This window comes from Somniosus microcephalus, chromosome 1 (assembly GCF_052327205.1).
Source record: "Somniosus microcephalus isolate GS21.2 chromosome 1, FLI_Smic_1.0, whole genome shotgun sequence".
NCBI lineage: Eukaryota > Metazoa > Chordata > Chondrichthyes > Squaliformes > Somniosidae > Somniosus > Somniosus microcephalus.
This window is the reverse complement of record NC_140987.1, coordinates 151,128,452-151,150,734: the sequence shown is the minus strand read 5'-3', so window position 1 is coordinate 151,150,734 and position 22,283 is coordinate 151,128,452. Positions and strand designations below refer to the sequence as shown.

General features: G+C 45.5%; 1 protein-coding gene across 2 annotated transcripts in view; it reads left to right on the top strand.

Annotated features, from left to right (window-relative positions):
• The window catches only part of LOC147124412 (uncharacterized), a 159,213-nt gene extending 137,226 nt beyond the window's left edge, over window positions 1-21,987 (top strand). For both annotated transcript variants that reach the window (XM_085986745.1, XM_085986737.1), the window contains one exon: window positions 20,709-21,987. In XM_085986745.1, coding sequence (XP_085842871.1) covers window positions 20,709-20,758 — 50 coding nt within the window. In that variant the 3' untranslated portion in view covers window positions 20,759-21,987. The remainder of the gene's footprint in view (window positions 1-20,708) is intronic.
• The last annotated feature ends 296 nt before the right edge of the window (window positions 21,988-22,283 follow it).

The window sequence follows — 22,283 nt, the reverse complement described above, 5'->3', positions numbered from 1 at the left end:
TAATTTTGCACGCTAATCTTTTATGTGGGACCTTATCGAAAGCCTTCTGAACGTCCAAATACACCACATCCACTGGTTCTCCCTTATCTATTTTACCAGTTACATCCTCAAAAAATTCCAGTAGATTAGTCAAGCATGATTTACCTTTTGTAAATCCATGTTGACTTTGTCCCATCCTGTCACTGCTTTCCAAGTGCTCTGCTATTACATCTTTTATAATAGACTCTAGCATTTTCCCCACTACCAATGTCAGGCTTACTGGTCTATAATTCCCCGCTTTTTCTCTACCACCTTTTTTGAAAGTTGGGTAACATTAGCTACCCTCGAATCCATGGGTACTGTTCCAGAGTCTATCGAGTTCTGGAAGATGACCAGCAATGCATCTACTATTTCTGGGGCCACTTCCTTAAGTACCCTGGGATGTAGATTATCAGGCCCTGGGGATTTATTGGCCTTCAGTCCCATCAATTTTCCTAACACTATTTCCCTACAAATACTGATTTCTTTCAGTTCCACCCTTTCATCAGACCCTATGTTCCCCGGCATCTCTGGGAGGTTATTTGTGTCCTCCTTTGTGAAGACAGAACCAAAGTATGAATTTAGTCGGTCTGCCATTTCTTTGTTTCCCATTATAAATTCCCCTGATTCTGACTGCAAGGGACCTACGCTTGACTTCACCAATCTTTTTCTCTTCACATATCTATAAAAGCTTTTACAGTCAGTTTTTATGTTCCCTGATAGCTTACTCTCATACTCTATTTTCCCTTTCTTAATTAATCCCTTTGTCCTCATTTGTTGAATCCTAAACTGCTCCCAATCCTCAGGATTATTGCTTTTTCTGGCCAATTTATATGTCCTCTCCTTGGATCTTATGCTATCCCTAATTTCCCTTGTTAGCCACGGTTGAGTCACCTTTTTTGTTTTATTTTTATGCCAAACTGGGATGAACAAATTCTGTAGCTCATCCATTCGGTCTTTGAATGTTTGCCATTGCTTATCCACCGTCAACCCTTTGAGTGCCATTCCCCAATCAATCCTACCCAACTCGCTCCTCAGGCCATCGTAGTTTCCTTTATTTAAATTGAGGACCCTAGTCTCTGAGTCAACTACTTCATTCTCCATCTTAATGAAGAATTCAATCATATTATGATCGCTCCAACCCAAGGGGCCTCGTACAACAAGATTGCTAATTAATCCTTTCTCGTTACATAATACCCAGTCTAAGGTGGCCTGATCTCTGGTTGGTTCCTCGACATATTGGTCCAGGAAACCATCCCGTAAACACTCCAGGAATTCCTCCTCCACAGTATTGTTACTAATTTGGTTGGCCCAATCTATATGTAGATTAAAGTCACCCATGATGACTGCTGTGCCCTTATTGTACGCTTCTTTAATTTCCCTTTTAATGCCATCCCCAACCTCCGCCTTACTGTTGGGAGGTCTATATACCACTCCCACTAATGTTTTTTTCCCCTTAGTATTTCTCAATTCTACCCATACAGATTCCACATCATCAGAGCTAATATCCTTCATTACAATTGTATTAATCCCTTCTTTAACCAGTAATGCTACCCCACCTCCCTTTCCTTTTTGCCTATCTTTCCTGAATATCGAATACCCCTGGATGTTGAGTTCCCAGTCTTGGCCATCCTTGAGCCACGTTTCCATAATCCCAACCAAATCATATTCGTTTACCTCTATTTGCGCAGTCAATTCATCCACCTTATTACAAATGCTCCTTGCATTAAGACACAAAGCCTTCAGGCTTGTTTTTTTAACGCTCTTAGACCTATTAGAATTATTATTTACTGTGGCCACGTTTGATTTAAACCGTTGATTTCTCTGACTGCCACTTTTGTTTTTCTCCTTCCTATCTTTTGCTTTTATCCTGGTTTCCCTTTCCTCTGTCTCCTTGCTCAGGTTCCCAACCCCCTGCCATTTTAGTTTAAACCCCCCCGAACAGTGCTAGCAAACCTCCCCGCAAGGATATTGTTAAATCTGTGAGTTATCTAGTTAATTAAGACACAGACTAATTAATAACAATCAAAAACAGGTCTTTACTGGTTGGAGGTAGGGACTATTCTGAATACAAGATTACTGCACAGTGCTTATATACCGGTGTGTTCACCCCCGGTATTACGTCTACAGCAGCCTGAGAAAGTAGTACATCTCTTAAGGTGGAACAGGCTTAAGCTCTCTTAAGGTGGAACAGGTTACATACACAACACTCCTCCCTTCTTAGCTTTATAGTCATCCCCCCATTTAACATAACGTAATAACATATATACATATATAACTTCATGTTTAACGTAACATATCACAGATTCAGTCTCTGCGGAAAACAGTTCACAGATTCAATCTCTGTGGTGTAGTCGGTTCACGTTACTCATTCAATAGTCCTTTCATGGATTTAACAGCTTGAACTTCCGAACTGATTTGGCTCCGTTCGGAGGGACCACGTGTGTGATCTGGTAGAGGTAATAATGGTTCAGATGGGTCATCTTCTGTTTCGACTTTTCCTTTTCTGCTTCTTGGAGACTCTCTGGGCTCCACTGTCAGCTGCCAGCTGCATGTGCAGTTCCTCCTTCTCTTCCTCCTTTTTCCGTAGTAGAGCCACCTTCTCCCGATGTTCCGTAGACTTTCGGTGCTCCTCCATGATTTCTGTATGGTGGGAGTCGAAGTTACAAGTTGGGCAGGACAGGACATAGTAATATTCGGAGTCGTCCGACAGGTCAGCGAGAGGGTCTTCTATGTCCTCCCTACCCAGCTGGACGTCAGCCAGCTTTTGTTCCAAATCCAGACATCTTTCCTGAAGAGACTTCTTCACGTGTTCCGCTTCCTCTAACTTTTTCTGGGCTTTCAGCAAGTTGTTTACTAATGACCTCATTTGTGATTTTAATACTTCAACTTCCTTTGGAGATTGATTGATCGGACTATTCAATCCCTCTACCGGAGCAGTTGTTTCAGCGTTCTGTTGTTCAACCTTGACATGAGTCAGCGTACTTTTGGTATCTAAGGGCTGCTCTGTTGCAGTCATCTCAGTCTGTGTTGCCACCTCAGCTCTTCCAATAACCTTTGAGAGCTCCGAACCCCTTTCGTTTGAATATTGAAGTTCGTGTTCAAGTTTTTCCCATTTCAGAGTCCTGTCCTTCAGCATATGCAGGAGTTGGCTGACCGTTAACTCCTCTGACATCAGACGTTTTGTGTGCTCCTGCTCCATTTGCTCCAGCAGCTGCTTCTGTTGTCTTTCCAGATGTTCCCACTCTATATCAAAGAACTCTTTCGTCGCATTCATCTCTTGCTCAAAACGGCGAATCATTTGTTCTAATTGCTGTTGCAGTTTGAAATGGAGTTGAGTTCGAGCCCGGTGTCCCTCAGAAATGTGCATGTCAGTAGACTGGACAGACTCAGAATTCTCTATCTCAGTGGAATTCTGTGCTGAAACTTTGTCTTTTGCACACGGGTTGGTCTTACCATCATCAGTTCCAGAGTCTGGGTTGATTATGTTCACCGAGTTCTCACTCGTTATTGTTTGTAGGAAATGCCAGTCGATATTCATTTTCCTAATCCACTCCCGTCCTAGTAGTGGAGGACCTCCTTCAGATAGCACATATAAGTCCATTATTTGACTTTCTTCGCCCTTGTGGACCACTGTGACCTCAATTTTCCCGATGGGGTACACTCTTTGCCCCGTGTATGTTTTCAATATGAGCTCCGTATCCTGTAGGGGAATATGTTGGAATAACCTTCCATAATCTTTCTTATTTATGACCGTCAATGCCGATCCAGTGTCCAATTCCAGTTTTACTTGGACTCCTTCTATCTGAAGAGTGACCCAAATTGTCTGGAGGTCTGCACCCTTACCAACGTTGAGTACCCTTAAGCTAGCCAGTTCAATACTGCTAGCGTCTGAATCGGACTCCTGTTCGGCCACCTTGTGTACTTTTGCGTATTTTCCTTGCGGTGACTTCTTGTTGCTGGTCTTCTTCCCTGACCTGCATACTCTAGCTATGTATCCAAGCCTACCACAAGTTCTACATTCTTGGTTTTTAAACCAACACTGGTTCTGATCATGCGTTGTCTTTCCACAACGATAACATTTGCCAGAACTCACACCCAATTTGTGTGCACTGAGCTCCGGTGACCGTAGCTGCATTACTGCCGTGCCTCTCGCTGCGGCTTCGTGTGCTGCTGCCATAGTGACCGCCTTCTCAAGCGTCAGCTCATTCTCCTCGAGCAGTCGCTTTTGTGTATCCTGTTTAAATAAACCACACACAAATTTGTCTCGTAGTGCATCTGTCAGTCCCGTTCCAAACTGGCAATATTTCGCTAATTTACGCAATTCCAACAAATATTCAGCATTGCTTTCATGCTGTAGCTGCCTTCTGTCATAAAATTTAAATCGTTCCGCTAGCATCAGCGGCGTGGGGTTTAGATGATCTTTCAGGACAGTAACAATCTCATCGAACGTCTTATCCGCCGGTTCATCTGGTGATAACAGGTGTTTCAATTGTCCGTATGTCTTCGCACCCATTAAATTTAATAATGTTAGAGCTTTATCTTGGTCACGAATTTTATTGGCCTTACAATAATTTTTTACTCTTTCAACATATATGGCCCAATCTTCGAGGTCACTATCAAAGGTGCTAATATTCCCGTGTTTAGGCATTGTAGATTTGCAATTTCTCAGATTTTATTTTCTTTACTTGTTATCAAAGATGGCGGCTTCCCGCTCTTGCCGTCGTCCTCCGCCCACAAAATGGCGGTTTTCCCGCACTTGGCGGTCTTCACCCGTCCCCCGACGCCGTCTCCCTTCAGCCCCCGAGTGCGGCCCTTATCTTCACCGCGATCGCCCGAGTGCGGCCCTTATCAGCGGATGCGATCGCTGGATCGCGAAGTGGCTCCCGACCGAAGCGGCTCTCGGCCCTTATCTGGAGATGCGATCGCTCTCGCGGCTCTCGGCCCTTATCAGGAGATGCAATCGCTCTGTTGAAACGCCTCCCGCTCGAAGCGGCTCTCGTGCCCTATTCCTCCGGCTCCCCCAGCCCCGTTCGTGCGGCCAATGCGGTCGACTGCCTGTCGCGTCGCTGCCCGGCTCAGACAACGGCTTACCCACCACCAAGCTGGAGAAGAAGCTGACGGTCGCCGATGGAGGCTCCGAGGTCAGGATGTCTTCCAGTGGGGTGGAGAGGGTGGAAACCTCTCTGCAATGTCCTGGCTGTGGACGAAGCTGCCGTGGAGTGACTGCCGCAGGGTCTGAATCAGACTCGTCGCCAGTGTTAAATCTGTGAGTTATCTAGTTAATTAAGACACAGACTAATTAATAACAATCAAAAACAGGTCTTTACTGGTTGGAGGTAGGGACTATTCTGAATACAAGATTACTGCACAGTGCTTATATACCGGTGTGTTCACCCCCGGTATTACGTCTACAGCAGCCTGAGAAAGTAGTACATCTCTTAAGGTGGAACAGGCTTAAGCTCTCTTAAGGTGGAACAGGTTACATACACAACAGATATTTGTCCCGTTCTGGTTCAGGTGCAACCCGTCCAACTTGTACAAGTCCCACCTTCCCCAGAAGCAGGCCCAGTGATCCAGGAAACTAAAGCCCTCCCTCCTGCACCAACTCTTTAGCCACGCATTCATCTGCTCTATCCTCCTATTCCTATACTCACTAGCACATGGCACCGGGAGTAATCCAGAGATTACAACCTTTGAGGTCCTGCTCTTTAATCTGCTACCTAGCTCCCTAAATTCTTGCTGCAGGACCTCATCCCTCTTCCTACCCATGTCATTGGTCCCAATGTGAACCACGACCTCTGACTGTTCACCCTCCCCCTTCAGAATGCCCTGCAGCCGTTCAGTGACATCCTTGACCCTGGCACCAGGGAGGCAAGAAACCATCCTGGAGTCACGTCTACGGCCACAGAAACGCCTATCTGTCCCCCTTACAATAGAATCCCCTACCACTATTGCTCTCCCACTCTTTTTCCTCCCTTCCTGAGCAGCAGAAGCACCCCTGGTGCCAGGAAGTTGGCTGCTGCTGCCTTCGGGAAAGGCAAACCTGAAGAAGAATGCCGCCTCCATGGGATAGGCTTCGCCATAAAAAATGAACTAATTGGGCATCTCAGAGACTCTCCTAGAGGTATTAATGAGTGCCTCATGACTCTTCAGCTCACCCTAGCCCAGAACCAGTGCGCTACAGTCATCAGTGCGTACGCCCCAACACTGGAAGCCTCAGACAAGACAAAAGAGGAATTCTACTCCAGCCTCAAACAATCCCTGTCCCGAGTCCCAACGGGCAACAAGCTGATCCTCCTTGGCGACTTTAATGCCAGAGTTGGAAAGGACACAGACCTCTGGGGAGGTGTGATCAGCAGAGAGGGGGTAGGGAAAGCCAACTCCAACGGTACACTCCTCCTGTCGAAAGGCTTAGAACATGGCCTTGTCATAACCAACACCTTGTTCCGTCAGAGAGACAAGTCCAAGGCTTCATGGCAGCACCCTCGTTCCAAGCACTGGCATCAGCTGGACTACGTCATCGTCAGAGCGAGGGACCGTAAGGACCTCCGCATCACCCGCGCTATGACAGGAGCTGACAACTGCTGGACAGACCACCACCTAATCCGTTCTGTCATCTCCATCAATGTAGCCCCAAAACAGTGGTGGCAACAGAAACAATGCCGCAGGAAAATCAACGCTGGAGCACTCAAAGTCCCCGCTAAGAAAGCTCTATGCAGCCTGCGCCTCACAAACAACCTGACGACTCCCAGTGATGCAGAGACACAGAGTGTCCACAGCACCTGGTCTGCATTCAAGGCCTCCATAATCAACACCTGTGAAGAGACGCTCGGTCACTCGACCAGGAAACACCAAGACTGGTTCAACGAGAACGACCAGGAGATCCAGGAGCTCATAAGCCGCATGTGCAAGGCATTCCTGATCTGGAAACAGCAACACAATTTGAGAGCAAGAAAGCAGTTCTACAGACACCTGAAGACCAAGGTCCAACAAAAAACTTGCAACCTAACGAACAGATGGTGGGTGGAGAAAGTGCAGGAGATCCAGCAGCTAGCCGACAACCACGACGTGCGTGGATTCTTTAGCGCAGTCACGACCATCTACGGCCCAAGCACCCAAGGTCCTACCCTACTGTGGGCCAAGAACGAAGAGCTACTCATCAAGGACAGAGAGGCAGTCAGTGTCCACTGGAAGGAGCACTTCGAAGATCTCCTTAACCGAGGACTCTGTCTTCGATGCGAGTGTCCATATGCAGCAAGCCCTGGACAACATTCAGACTTGGGCTGACAAGTGGCAAGTAACATTCGCACCACACAAGTGCCAGGCAATGACCATCTCCAACAAGCGAGACTCTAACCATCTCCCCTTGACATTCAATGGCATTACCATCGCTGAATCCCCCACCAGCAACATCCTGGGGGCTACCATTGATCAGAAACTGAACTGGACCAGCCATATAAATACTGTGGCTACAAGAGCAGGCCAGAGGCTGGGAATTCTGCAGCGAGTGTCTCACCCCCTGACTCCCCAAAGCCTTTCCACCATCTACAAGGCACAAGTCAGGAGTGTGATGGAATACTCTCCACTTGCCTGAATGAGTGCAGCTCCAACAGCACTCAAGAAGCACGACACCATTCAGGATAAAGCAGCCCGCTTGATTGGCACTCCATCCACCACCTTCAACATTCATTCCCTCCACCACCGGCGCACTGTGGCTGCAGTGTGTACCATCTACAAGATGCACTGCAGCAACTCACCAAAGCTCCTTCAACAGCACCTTCCAAACCCGCGACCTCTACCACTTAGAAGGACAAGGGCAGCAGACGCATGGGAACATCACCACCTACAAGTTCCCCTCCAAGCCACACACCATCCTGACTTGGACCTGTATCGCCGTTCCTTCACTGTCGCTGGGCCAAAATCCTGGAACTCCCTTCCTAACAGCATTGTGGGTGTACCTACACCATATGGACTGCAGCGGTTCAAGAAGGCGGCTCACCACCATCTTCTCAAGGGCAATTAGGGATGGGCACTAAATGCAGGCCTAGCCAGCGACGCCCACATCCCATCAATGAATAAAAAAAAAATTTTTTAACTCCATCCCGCAGCATGCTACCCACCACCATCTCAGCACAACCCCAGCCTGGCATGAGGTTAAAAGGGCCATCTGACAACTGAAGAACAACAAGGCCTCAGGAGCAAATGGAATCCCTGCCGAGGCACTAAAGCATGGCGGAGAAGCACTACTGGCGCAAATTCATGAACTCATTTCTCTTATCTGGAAGAAGGAGTGCATGCCAGGGGATCTCGGAGACGCCGTAATTGTGACCATCTTCAAGAAAGGTGACAAGTCCGATTGCAGTAATTACACAGGAGTTTCCCTGCTCTCTGCCACAGGTAAAGTCATCGCAAGAATCCTCCTCAATCGCCTTCTCCCAGTGGCCGAAGGGCTCCAGAGTTGCAATGCGGATTCCGCCCACTAAGGGGCACAATGGACATGATCTTCACTGTGCATCAATTACAAGAGAAATGCAGGGAACAGCACCAAACGCTGTACATGGCCTTCTTTGATCTCACAAAGGCCTTCAACACTGTCAACCGTGAGGGATTATGGAGTGTCCTCCTCAAATTTGGCTGCCCTCAAAAGTTTGTCACCATCCTCCGCCTGCTTCACCACGACATGCAAGCTGTGATCCTGACCAATGGTTCCATCACAGACCCAATTCATGTACGGACCGGGGTCAAGCAAGGCTGTGTCATCGCACCAACGCTCTTCTCAATCTTCCTGGCTGCAATGCTCCATCTCACCCTCAGTAAGCTCCCCGCTGGAGTGAAGCTAATTTACAGAACAAACAGGAAGCTGTTCAACCTCCGTCGCCTCCAATCCAGATCCAAGGTCGTCCCATCCTCTGTCGTCGATTTACAGTATGCAGACGACGCTTGCGTCTGCGCTCACTCGGAGGTCGAACTCCAAACCATTGTGAACACCTTCACCGAAGCGTACAAGAGCATGGGCCTTACAATAAACATCCGTAAGACAAGGTCCTCTGCCAACCTGCCCCCGCCACACAGTACTGCCGCCCGATTATCAAAATCCACGACAAGGCCTTGGACAACGTGGACCACTTTCCATACCTCGGGAGCCTACTGTCAACAAGGGCAGACGTCGATGGCGAAGTCCAGCACTGCCTTCAGTGTGCCAGTGCAGCCTTCGCTCGCCTGAGGAAGAGAGTGTTTGAAGACCAGGACCTAAAACCCGGCACTAAGCTCATGGTCTACAGCGCAGCAGTGATACCCGCCCTTCTGTATGCCTCAGAGACATGGACCATGTACAGCAGGCACCTCAAAGCACTGGAGAGGTACCACCAATGCTGCCTCCGCAAGATCCTGCAAATCCCCAGGATCAGCTCCAATGGACGGGTCACATTGTCCGCATGCCTGATATGAGACTCCCAAAACGGAGCTCCAACACGGCAAGAGAGCCCCAGGTGGGCAGAGGAAACGCTTCAAGGACACCCTCAAAGTCTCCTTGAAAAAGTGCAACATCCCCACTGACACCTGGGAATCCCTAGCCCAAGACTGCACAAAGTGGAGGAGAAGCATCCGGGAAGGCGCCAAACACCTCGAGTCTCTTCGCTGGGAGCAAGCGGAAGTCAAGCGTAAGCAGCGCAAGGAGCGCACGTCAACCCAGGCTGCTGTGTGAGGCAAGGGAGGAGATCACAGGGGCTCTGACTAGGGTTGCAAAATTCCAGGAATTTTTAAAAGAGGAAACTTTCCATGGGAATTTTTGGGAATTTTTGGGAATTTTGGGAATTAATGGGAATTTATGGGAGTTTTGAGTTTTTTTGCACACTGATGGTTTTTGTCTCTGACCCTTATATTATCTTTGTCATCAAAATAGATATACTGTTCCATACAAATAAAAACAGGCTTTCAAACCTTTATTTAGGTTATAATTTTGAACTTTATTGAACCCCCACAAAAAAGACCCATCTAAAATAAAATAAAAAGAGCGTCAGCTTATTTAGCCTGTAATTTGTCCTTATTTTGTCCCTTTGAGTCTTCTACTCATGAGTCTTCTGAGTCTTCTACTCAACATTGCTCCTCCTGATTCTCTGACTCTGGCTCTGACGTGTCCATTTCCTCCTCTGTGTCACTGTCTAGCTGTGTGGTGGACACTTCTGTATCTGGCTCAATAAGCTGTAGGTTCGCCTGGATAGCCACCAGTTTCTCCACTCTCTTGTTAGTCAGCCTGTTGCACACCTTTGTATGTGTATTCCCAAAAAGTGACCAGTTTCATTCAGAGGCCGCTGATGAAGGTGGGATTTGGAGTATCAACGATGCAATGGGTGACAGGGCCTCAGATGCACAAATTCCCTTCCACCAGGTATGTGCACAGATATGCTTGCATGATTCCCATATCCCGTCCCCATTCCAAAGACATTGCTTGGTAGAGGACTTTGCCAGACTTCCCAGATTGAGGTAGCGTGAGAGGGTAGAAATCACACTGTAAGCACTGTTGATCTGTTCTCCAGAAAGTATTGGTCTCCCAACATGCTTTGGGTCCAGCATGTATGCTGCAGCATGAATCGGCTTGACACAAAATTCTTGACGCGTCTGTATGAATTGAATAATTGCCTTCTCCTCTGCTTTGAGCAGCAGGGATGTGGGTAGGGCAATGCTGATTTGTTCCTTTAAATCAGCAAAAAGCCTGAGAACATCTGACAAGACAGCGTAATCTCCTTCAATCTGAGCAATTGCAGATGCTACTGGTGAGAGTAGTTTAAGGCTGCTAACCACTCTCTCCCAAAACACATCATCCAGCAGTATTTTCTTGATGGTGGTTTCCATATCCCCAGACTGGGATATTGCCATTTCTTGCAGCGACTCCTTACCCTCCAGAAGGCTGTTGTGCATTATGACAATGCCACCCCATCTAGTGTTGCTGGGCAGTTTCAGTGTGGTGTTCTTGTTCTTTGTCGTTTGCTTGGAGTTGTAGGTTGCTGCAACTACCTGTTTTCCCCTGACATACTTAACAACTTGCTTGGCTCTCTTGTACAGTGTTTCCATGGTTCTCAAACCTATGATGTCCTTGAGGAGCAGGTTGAGCCCATGAGCTACGCACCCAATAGACGTAATATGAGGGTAGGCCTCCTCCACTTGAGCCCAAGCAGCCTTCATATTCGCAGCATTGTCAGTAACTACTGCAAAGACCTTTTGTGATCCAAGATCATTGATGACCGCTTTCAGCTCATCAGCAATGTATGTGCCTGTGTGTCTGTTGTCCTTCGTGTCTGTGCTCTTGAAGAACACTGGGAGAGGAGTGGAGACGATGTAGTTTATGATGCCCTCCCCTCATACATTTGACCACCCATCTGAGATAACTGCAACACAGTCTGCCATCTCTATCGTTTCTTTGAGCTTTCCTTGGACTCTGTTATATTCAGCCTCCAGCAAATAAGTAGACAAAGCATGCCTGGTGGGAGGACAGTATGCAGGGCGAATAACATTGAAAAATCTCTTCCAGTACACATTAGCTGTGAGCATGAGGGGTGAGCCTGTCGCATATACATCTCGAGCAAGGCACTCATCTGCATTCTTCTGGCTATGGTTATCCATTGTATCAAAGAACCTTCCAAGTGAGCCAGGAGTTGCTGATGATAAGGAGCCTGAAGGTGAACCATCATCTTCTTGAATGGAAGCAAAGGAACTCTGGGCTGACTGCTGTGAGCTTTGAGTGAAGTTGTTTCATTTGGATAGATGCTGCTGCATCTTTGTGGCATTCTTTACATATGGCTTTTTACAGTGTTTGCACATGTACACAGTCTTTCCATCTTTAATGCCTGGGGTAAAATGCTTCCACACATCCAACGGTAAACGTGGCATTTTTCTATGCAGAGAAATAAAGGGCATTCATCTCTGTGTCGAACTGCGGTCGATCAGCACGATTGCAACAGGGTGAGTACATTTTTCCTGATGCTCCATGGGTTGGAAGCATGACCTGTGCACACACGACACTACATCTCCAATAGAGGGAGCTAATCGCTCATCAATTCATCCAACCAATCAGGACACATTTGTTCGCAGTCACACACAAAACTTGTAATTGTTAAAACAAGCCAAGTAAGAAGATAAACATATATTGATTAAGAAATTCCTTAATAATTAAGTTTCCATCTCTGTTCGTAATTTTAAGAGAGGACCTGTGGAAAAAAAATGAACGAAATACAAAAAAAACCAAAAAAACAATATTATGCTAGCATGTGCTTTTTGGGGCAAAATTCCCCAAATTCCCAAGCTAAACTTCCCATGGATAATTTCCGGAAATTTCCCGGAAACTTTCCACCCCTTCGCAACCCTAGCTCTGACACAAATTTTCAGAATCTCTGGCCACAGGGGAGGTGCCAGAGGACTGGAGGACAGCTAACGTAGTACCATTATTCAAGAAGGGTAGTAGGGATAAACCAGGGAATTATAGGCCAGTGAGCCTAACATCAGTGGTAGGGAAATTATTGGAAAAAGTTCTGAGGGACAGAATTAGTCTCCACTTGGAGAGGCAAGGATTAATCAAGAATAGTCAGCATGGCTTTGTCAGGGGGAGATCATGTCTAACCAATTTGATTGAATTTTTCGAGGGGGTGAAGAGGTGTGTGGATGAGGATAGTGCAGTTTGTAGGAAATAGCACACACGCTAGCGGGGTTGGGGTTATTGTCTCTGGCCAGTCAGAAGCCTCTGAGCTGCTCCAGGGACCCCTGTGCGGTTTCGAAGCGCTCCCCTATTCCTGGTTCTGACCGCCAGACTTATTCGGTAGCAAGGTAGACAGAAAATGTGACTCGTGGTTTGGGTGCAAAACAGACCAGCATTTATTGAAACAAAAAGAAAGAAACAAATTAAAATAATCGAGACAGCACACCTGTGCCTGGTACAGCACTCTTGCTTAACGCAGTACACTTAGTGTCCACTAGAGCGCTCTTTGCTCAGTGCAACACTCCTTTATTTAAATACAGCACTTTTAAATACAGCTACTTAGTGTCCACTGAAGCACCTCTCTGCTTAGTGCAACACCCTTTTAATAGCACTTTCAATATAGAAACACCTTGCTACCTACAGCACCTTTGCTTAGTGGTTTTTACTTAAAAAACAGCACTTTAATACAGAACCCTTAGTGTCCACTGAAGCACTTCTCTGCTTAGTGCAACACCCTTTAAATAGCACTTTCAATATAGAAACACCTTGCTCACTACAGCACCTTTGCTTAGTGGCTTTTACAAAAAAAACAGCACTTTAATACAGCTACTCTCAGTGTTCACTACAGCCTTATCTGCTAGTGCAACACTATTACTTAAATAGGGGAGGAGAGAACGGACACAACGAGGGAAAATCGACTAAAATCACAGTTCTAACAAAATTCCCACTTAATTCCCACCCCTATACCTATTCTAAGTTGCCTTGTGATGGGCCAGAAAAATATATGCTCACCAATGAAAACCGCCTGCTCCGTGCCCTGCGATCTTTGATCTTCACTGCCCCAAAGTAAAAACACCCCGGTATTTTAAAAGTAAACTGCTGGTGTTCCACTCCTTTAGGCAGGCTCCCACATTGTAGAGGGCACGGAGGCGAGTCCACAGAGCGAGAGAGGCTTCTGAGAAGCTATCTTTTATACCCCATTTGGGGCCGAACCCTTCCCGCCCAAATCCGGATGTATCTGGGCTTAGCAAAAGGGATCCAAACTGTCCCCATTGTCTGTAATGGTTTTGGATGAATTACCCATTCGTTTAAACTGGGGTTTTTTCAGTTTAAATGTGTCCTCATTGTCTGTGATGGGCTTTGAATAAAGCTGCAGTTTAAATGTGTCCTCATTGTCTGTGATGGGCTTTGAATAAAGCTGCCATGGTTTGAAAAAAAAGCATGTCTATTTCCTTGATTGCTTGAGTAAACAGAAACAAAAGTAATTGTCCTTGTGGTCGGACTGAAACCGCAGTCTCAAGTGGTTAATCCTTTGTGTAAACATTGTAGCAGTTTCTGTAAACACATCGATTGTCTGCTGCAGGGAGGGGAACTCCCTGAACTGCCGTTGATTGGCAGTTTGACTGCTCCATTGAACCTTTTTCACAGACACAGCAGGCTGCCTTTTCAAGTCCTTGTCTTCTGCCACGCGGTCTGGCGGCCATTTTGATCCCTGGATTTTTAAAGGTATATTACCCAGGTATTCTTTAATCAAAAAAAATCAATCTTCGGAACTGTAGGAAATCTTGAAATTTTTGCGAAATCCCGACAAGTTGATGTCGTCTACATGGACTTCAGTAAGGCTTTTGACAAAGTCCCGCATGGGAGACTGGTCAAGAAGGTAAGAGCCCAAGGGATCCAAGGCAATTTGGCACATTAGATCCAAAATTGGCTTAGTGGCAGGAGGCAGAGGGTGATGGTTGAAGATTGTTTTTGTGACTGGAAGCCTGTGTCCAGTGGTGTACCGCAGGGATCGGTGCTGGGTCCCTTGCTGTTTGTAGTGTACATTAATGATTTAGATATGAATGTAGGAGGTATGATCAGTAAGTTCGCAGATGACACGAAAATTGGTGGAGTGGTAAATAGTGAGGAGGGAAGCCTCACGCTACAGGACAATATAGACAGTTTGGTCAAATGGGCAGAATGGTGGCAAATAGAATTTAACCCTGAAAAGTGTGAGGTGATGCATTTTGGGAGGACTAACAAGGCACAGGAATACACAATGAATGGTAGGACCCTAGGAAGGACAGAGGATCAGAGGGACCTTGGTGTGCATGTACATAGATCCCTGAAGGCAGCAGGACAGGTAGATAAGGTGGTTAAGAAGGCATATGGGATACTTGCCTTCATTAGCAGAGGCATAGAATATAAGAGCAGGGAGGTTAAATGGAGCTGTACAAAATGCTAGTTAGGCCACAGCTGGAATGCTGTGTGCAGTTCTAGTCGCCACACTATAGGAAGGATGTGATTGCATTAGAGAGGGTGCAGAGGAGATTCACCAGGATGTTACCTGGGCTGGAGAGCTTCAGCTATGAAGAGAAATTGGACAGGCTGGGGTTGTTTTCCTTTAGAGCAGAGAAGGCTGAGGGGGGACCTGATTGAGGTGTACAAAATTATGAGGGGCATAGATAGGGTAGCTAGAAAGGAACTTATACCTTAGTAGAGGGGTCAATAACCAGGGGGCATAGTTTCAGGGTAAGGGGCAGGAGGTTTAGTGGGGATTTGAGAAAAAACTTTTTCACCCAGAGGGTGGTTGGAATCTGGAACTCACTGCCTGAAAGGGTGGTAGAGGCAGGAACTCTCACAACATTCAAGAAGCATTTAGATGAGCACTTGAAATGCCATAGCATACAAGGCTACGGACCAAGTGCTGGAAAATGGGATTAGAATACACAGGGCTTGATGGCCGGCGCAGACATGATGAGCCGAAGGGCCTCTTTCTGTGCTGTATAACTCTATGATTCTGTGACTAACCCAAGCACCCCACCCACCCACCCCTTCAACCACCATCTGCCCCACCTGTGACAGAGACAGTAGGTCCTGCATTGGACTCATCAGTCACCTGAGAACTCATTTTTAATGTGGAAGCAAGTCATCCTTGGTTCGGAGGGACTGCCTCAGAAGAAGATTGCTAGCACTGCTACCTCCAGGTCTGTGAGGTTCTCAGTTCTTTCTTGCCTTCCACCCACCTGTTGGTGCTCCCGACGGTTGTGCACCACCTTGGCCTGCAAGAGAAAGTGAAGTGTGTCAGTGAGTGTAGTGCATTATGTTTGAGTGATAGGCCTGCCATGTTTGAATAACTGGCAGTTTGTGCAAGGTGTGAGATGTGAGTGTGAGTATTCCAGCAGTGGTAAGTGTGTGAGGGTGAAGTGAAACTATGATTGTGAGGAATGAGTGGTGATAGCTAGAGATTGTTGGTAGGTGAGTGATGGGGGTGTGGTGCATTGAGTAGTGTGTGAGGCTTGTGGTGCAGATGGTTGGATATGGCATTTTATGATGGCACTCATCTTGACCACTCATGTGAGGTCATTAAATTTTTTGCTGCACTGGATCCAGGCCCTCATCGCAGTGACGGCTTGTGCGATCTCCTCCTCAATCATTCGTGTGGTCATCCCTGAGGGTCTCTTGCCTTCTTGCCGGTAGAGAACCGCATGCCATCTTTGGACCTCCAGGACCAAAGCCTCTAGTGCCACATCAGAAAATCATCTAGCCCATTTTCCTCGGCTGTTGGGCCATGGTTTCATTTTGACTGAGAATGTGGTGCTTCTGCAACAAAGCGCCTCCCCTTTAAGTAGTGCAGAGAGTCTAGGCCAAACTTTATTGGCCAGGAGATTGCACCCGATATTGGTCCCCCTGTTGAGCACTAAGCCAATCAGCAGCGCGTTTAGCGCTGACATCAGTGCCGCAGGCAACACAAATTCTGCATGCTGCCTGCACCACTTTGATCGGGTGCTGGGCGATGCCCCCGCCCGTTTTTGGGCCTTATCCAATTTCTAGGCCAAGGTGTTGCAGATGGCACCCATGTGGGAGTTTCTCATATCAACCTTTGTCTGACTTGCAAAGAAAGAGTTTGCAGTCAATTAATGTTCAAATTGTATCTGGCCACAGGAATATCATTATACATGTCAATGATTTGGGAACAGAAGAAGCACAGGGAGAGGGTGTAAATAGCTGTTCGGAGCCCAAGGCCAACCTATGGATCCAAGACTGTTAACCTCATTGGGAACGCTCTAAAAACTGAATAAGACCTTGGGCTGGCAGCCTGAACATCCATTTGCTGTACCATGCCTGCCACTTCCACCTCCACAAAATATGTGCCATCTAGCATTGGTATCATGAAATTATGTTTTTAAATGGGCAATGGTTGTGTACAGTGCTTAAAATAGTACCTCTCAAAGGGTGCGGAGATCCCCAACTTAGGCTTGTGTCTGTAGCCTATTCAAAGTAGCCGAAGAGAGTCATAAGAACATCAGAATTCGGAGCAGGAGTAGGCCATACGGCCCTTCGAGCCTGCTCTGCCATTCAGTAAGATCATGGCTGATCTTCGACCTCAACTCCACTTTCCTGCCCGATCTCCATATCCCTTGATTCCCCTAAAGTCCAAAAATCTATCTACCTCAGCCTTGAATACACTCAACGACTCAACATCCACAGCCCTTTGGGGTAGAGAATTTCAAATGGAACATTCAGCTAGGTCCATCCTTTATCCTGCAAGCATAGGCAAGCTTACACATTGGACCAGCTGAACCCCATTTTTCCCATTATTGGGAAATCTGTGTCCCATGACCTCTTCTCCCCATCTCTCCATCATTGTACACTTGCCCAACATTTTTGTCTTCTGTTGAAAATCTCTCGACTTTAATCTACATATAGATTGGGCTAACCAAATTAGTAACAATACTGTGGAGGAGGAATTCCTGGAGTGTTTACGGGATGGTTTCCTGGACCAATATGTCGAGGAACCAACCAGAGATCAGGCCATCTTAGACTGGGTATTATGTAAGGAGAAAGGATTAATTAGCAATCTTGTTGTACGAGGCCCCTTGGGTTGGAGCGATCATAATATGATAGAATTCTTCATTAAGATGGAGAGTGAAGTCGTTGACTCAGAGACTAGGGTCCTGAATTTAAATAAAGGAAACTATGATTGTATGAGGCGCAAGTTGGGTAGGATTGATTGGGGAATGTCACTCAAAGGGTTGACAGTGGATAGGCAATGGCAAATATTCAAAGACCACATGGATGAACTACAGGAGTTGTTCATCCCAGTTTGGCATAAAAATAAAACAAAAAAGATGACTCAACCATGGCTAACAAGGGAAATTAGGGATAGCATAAGATCCAAGGAGAGGACATATAAATTGGCCAGAAAAAGCAGTAAACCTGAGGATTGGGAGCAGTTTAGGATTCAACAAAGGAGGACAAAGGGATTAATTAAGAAGGGGAAAATAGAATATGAGAGTAAGCTTTCAGGGAACATAAAAACTGACTGTAAAAGCTTTTATAGATATGTGAAGAGAAAAAGATTGGTGAAGTCAAGCGTAGGTCCCTTGCAGTCAGAATCAGGGGAATTTATAAGGGGGAACAAAGAAATGGCTGACCAATTAAATACATATTTTGGTTTTGTCTTCACAAAGGAGGACACAAATAACCTCCCAGAGATGTCGGGGAACATAGGGTCTGATGGAAGGGAGGAACTGAAAGAAATCAGTATTTGTAGGGAAATGGTGCTAGGGAAATTGACGGGATTGAAGGCCGATAAATCCCCAGGGCCTGATAATCTACATCCTAGGGTACTTAAGGAAGTGGCCCTAGAAATAGTAGATGCATTGCTGATCATCTTCCAACATTCGATGGAATCTGGAACAGTACCCATGGATTGGAGGGTAGCTAATGTTACCCCACTATTCAAAAAAGGTGGTAGAGAGAAAACGGGGAATTACAGACCGGTAAGCCTGACGTCGGTAGTGGGGAAAATGCTAGAGTCCATTATAAAAGATGTAATAGCAGAGCACTTGGAAAACAGTGACAGGATCGGACAAAGTCAACATGGACTTACAAAAGGTAAATTGTGCTTGACTAATCTACTGGAATTTTTTGAGGATGTAACTGGTAAAATAGATAAGGGAGAACCAGTGGATGTGGTGTATTTAGACTTTCAAAAGGCTTTCGATAAGGTCCGGCATAAGAGATTAGCGTGTAAAGTTAAGGTACATGGGATTGGGGGCAAGGTATTGACTTGGATAGAGAACTGGTTGGCAGACAGAAAGCAAAGAGTTGGAATAAACGGGTCTTTTTCCAAGTGGCAGGCAGTGACTAGTGGGGTACCGCAGGGATCGGTCCTTGGACCCCAGCTATTCACAATATATATTAATGATCTAGACACGGGAACTAGATGTAATGTCTCCAAGTTTGCAGACGACACAAAGCTGGGTGGTCGTGTGTGCTGTGAGGAGGATGCCGAGAAATTCCAGGATGATTTGGACAGGTTGGGTGATTGGACAGAAGCATGGCAGGTGCAATATAACATGGATAAATGCGAGGTTATCCACTTTGGTGTCAAAAACAGGAAGTCAGATTATTATCTGAATGGCAATAGATTGGGAGAAGGGGAAGTGCAACGAGACCTGGGTGTCCTTGTGCACCAGTCGCTGAAGGTAAGCATGCAGGTGCAGCAGACAGTTAAGAAGGCAAATGGTATGTTGGCCTTCATAGCGAGAGGGTTTGAGTACAGGAACAAGGATGTCTTGCTGCAGTTGTACAGGGCCTTGGTGAGACCACATCTTGAGTATTGTGTGCAGTTTTGGTCGCCTTATCTGAGGAAGGATGTTCTTGCCATGGAAGGAGTTCAGCAAAGATTCACCAGGCTGATACCTGGGATGGCAGGAATGACGTATGAGGAGAGATTGGGTCGATTGGGCTTATACTCGCTGGAGTTTAGAAGAATGAGAGGGGATCTTATTGAAACATAAAATTCTGACAGGACTGGACAGACTAGATGCAGGAAGGATGTTCCCGATGGTCGGGGAGTCCAGAACCAGGGGACACAGTCTAAGGATAAGGAGTAAGCCATTTAGGATAGAAATGAGGAGGAATTTCTTCACCCAGAGAGTGGTGAACCTGTGGAATTCTGTACCACAGAAGGCAGTAGATGCCAATTCATTAAATATATTCAAGAAGAAGTTGGATATATTTCTTAAGGCTAAAGTGATCAAGGGATATGGGGAGAAAGCAGGGACAGGGTACTGAATTTGGATGATCAGCCATGATCGCATTGAATGGTGGAGCATGCTCAAGGGGCCGAAAGGCCTACTCCTGCTCCTATCTTCTATGTTTCTATGTTTCTATGTTTCTCCTCCCACCTCTGTTTCTCTGCTGCAATCATAGCCTACAGTCAAAAGCGTGAGGCCTCAGCAAATCATCCAAAAAAATCTGGTTGGGCCAAATGGCCTGTTTCTGTGCCGTATATCCTATGTAATCCAATTGGCCAATTATTTTTTTTTAAATATCCCTGCCTGAAAGAAAAAATTAAAAGAGGATGCTGGCTGATGGGTAGCAATGTGGGGGAGGGCTAGCTTGGCCAAAGAATTTCTTTTATAGATGATCCTGGAATGGCTGTTACTCAAACAGGTCAATGACAAACATGTGGGGCACCTTTCTGTTCAAAGTACTCTCCATCTCTGCAGTACTCGAATATACATATGGAGTATTTGAGGCAAATAGCATAGATGCATTTAAGGGGAAGCTAGATAAGTACATGAGGGAGAAATAAGTAGAAGGATATTCTGATAGGGTTAGATGAAGTAGGGTGAGAGGAGGCTCGTGTGGAGCATAAACACTGGCATAGACTAGTTGGACCGTCTGGCCTGTTTCTGTGCTGTAAATTCTATGGAACTCTCTGTAATTCTATTTAATCTCCAACCCACTGAATAAATCTTCAATTTATCTGTTAATTTTTCAGCCCCCTTTGTGTTTTCACCGTATATCAAATTGGCCCACTAGTGATTGCTTATCCAGGATCATGGAATAATTGTAATGGTCTCTTTGGACTATTTCTTGAAGAATTTTTACAATAGATACTGGTCTAGTAGTTAAATACCCACTATCAGTCTGTTATTATAGTTATTATTGTTTGCAGAGAATAATATTATAAAAATGAGGTGTCTCTGCTTAATTATAGAAATGCTTGAAGATGTCCATGACCAAAATACAGCCTCATCTCATCATTGAGCGTTTCTGTCCTAACAATATTGTCAATCTGCACCTCAGAAGTCAGACAGACAACTGGACATGTCTTCAGAGAGTTACCTTTGAAGCCACAAGACAAGAAAACAATTAATAAAATATAGATAAGTAAAATGTATTTGATTATTTAACAATAAAATTTGAAGAATACATCTTTGATAAATCTTTAGTGAATTATCCAGCAGGTTTTATGTTAGAGTAGGGGGCAGAGTGCAGGTTACATGCTTTAATTAAGTCAATGACCTAACACTTACATAGATTAAAATACATGGTTCAGGAAGATTCATTTCTACATTTACACTTTTTTTAAATAAATCCAAATTCTTATTTTTGAATATATCAGCAGTGATGTCTTAAATTTTCCAAGCTTGGTAATGAATCACTACAAATTGAAAACACAAAAAAGGGCAGAATGTGGCTGGTAATGACAGCGTCCCATATTATCGGGTGCTGAAGCCTATTAAGCATATAATGTGCTTCATGCTCCTTAATGCACACTATTTAGTTGGCACATAGAGCTGGAGCAAAAAATACGTGCATAGCTCATTAAGCTCACAAATTCTACTTAAATTCAGCCCAACTCCATAACACAGCTGGTGTGCCTTCAAATAATTAAATGTTTCCTTCTGGTGTCCTTCTCCTTTTAATAGGGCCATTCTTCCATAATGATGTATAAGGTGCCTGGCCTTTGAAGGCTAACATGTCAAAGGGGTTGTTGTGCTCTTTTTCAAATGTTGGCGCTTGAAGGGCAGCCAGCAGCCCTTGACAGCACTGCCTTCCAGTTGCAACCCTTGCAGCATTTCCAGCATGCTCTGGGAGCACCACAAAAATAGTTGATGAGGTGATCTAATATTTTCACATGTGGCCAGCTCACTGGTGCACAGGCATCACCAGCAAGTGATTCGCTGTGATCTTAGCATCATTATGCGATAACCATGTTATTGGCCCCAATAACTTTGCCTTTCTGAACTATAGTAAAATGGGCACTTGGAAATGAGCTTTTGCAATAATTAAAAAACTAGTAGATTGAACAATTTGTATGCTATCACACGCATGCTCAGAAGAGGGGTTGCTAGTTATCTGGATATATTTAAATTCTATCTTGTCAATTTGCCTGTAGAAATAACACAGACGCAATGGAGTTAGAGTCACAGCTGTTTCTGTTTTCTCTGCCTCAGTTGTTTGTGAAGATTACTAATTAAACAATTGGTGTAAACATGCTGTGACGTGTTTGTTTGTCCTCTCACCTTGGTTGAAGATTTTTTTCTGTGCATTAGATATAGTGAACTTGTAAATCTGTTCTTTATAAATACATTCATGTTTTTGCTACATCTGGTACAGAGGAGAAACTTGACATCCTTGAATCAGTGGCATAGATGCTTTGTCTCATTCTGCCCAATTTTGGGGTGGTAATCGACACACTTCTGGTTGCATCACCATTGCACTGCTGGGAAAAATTGATCTGCTTATTAGTACACCATTAGTTGTTTTTTTTTGCCATTACCACCTA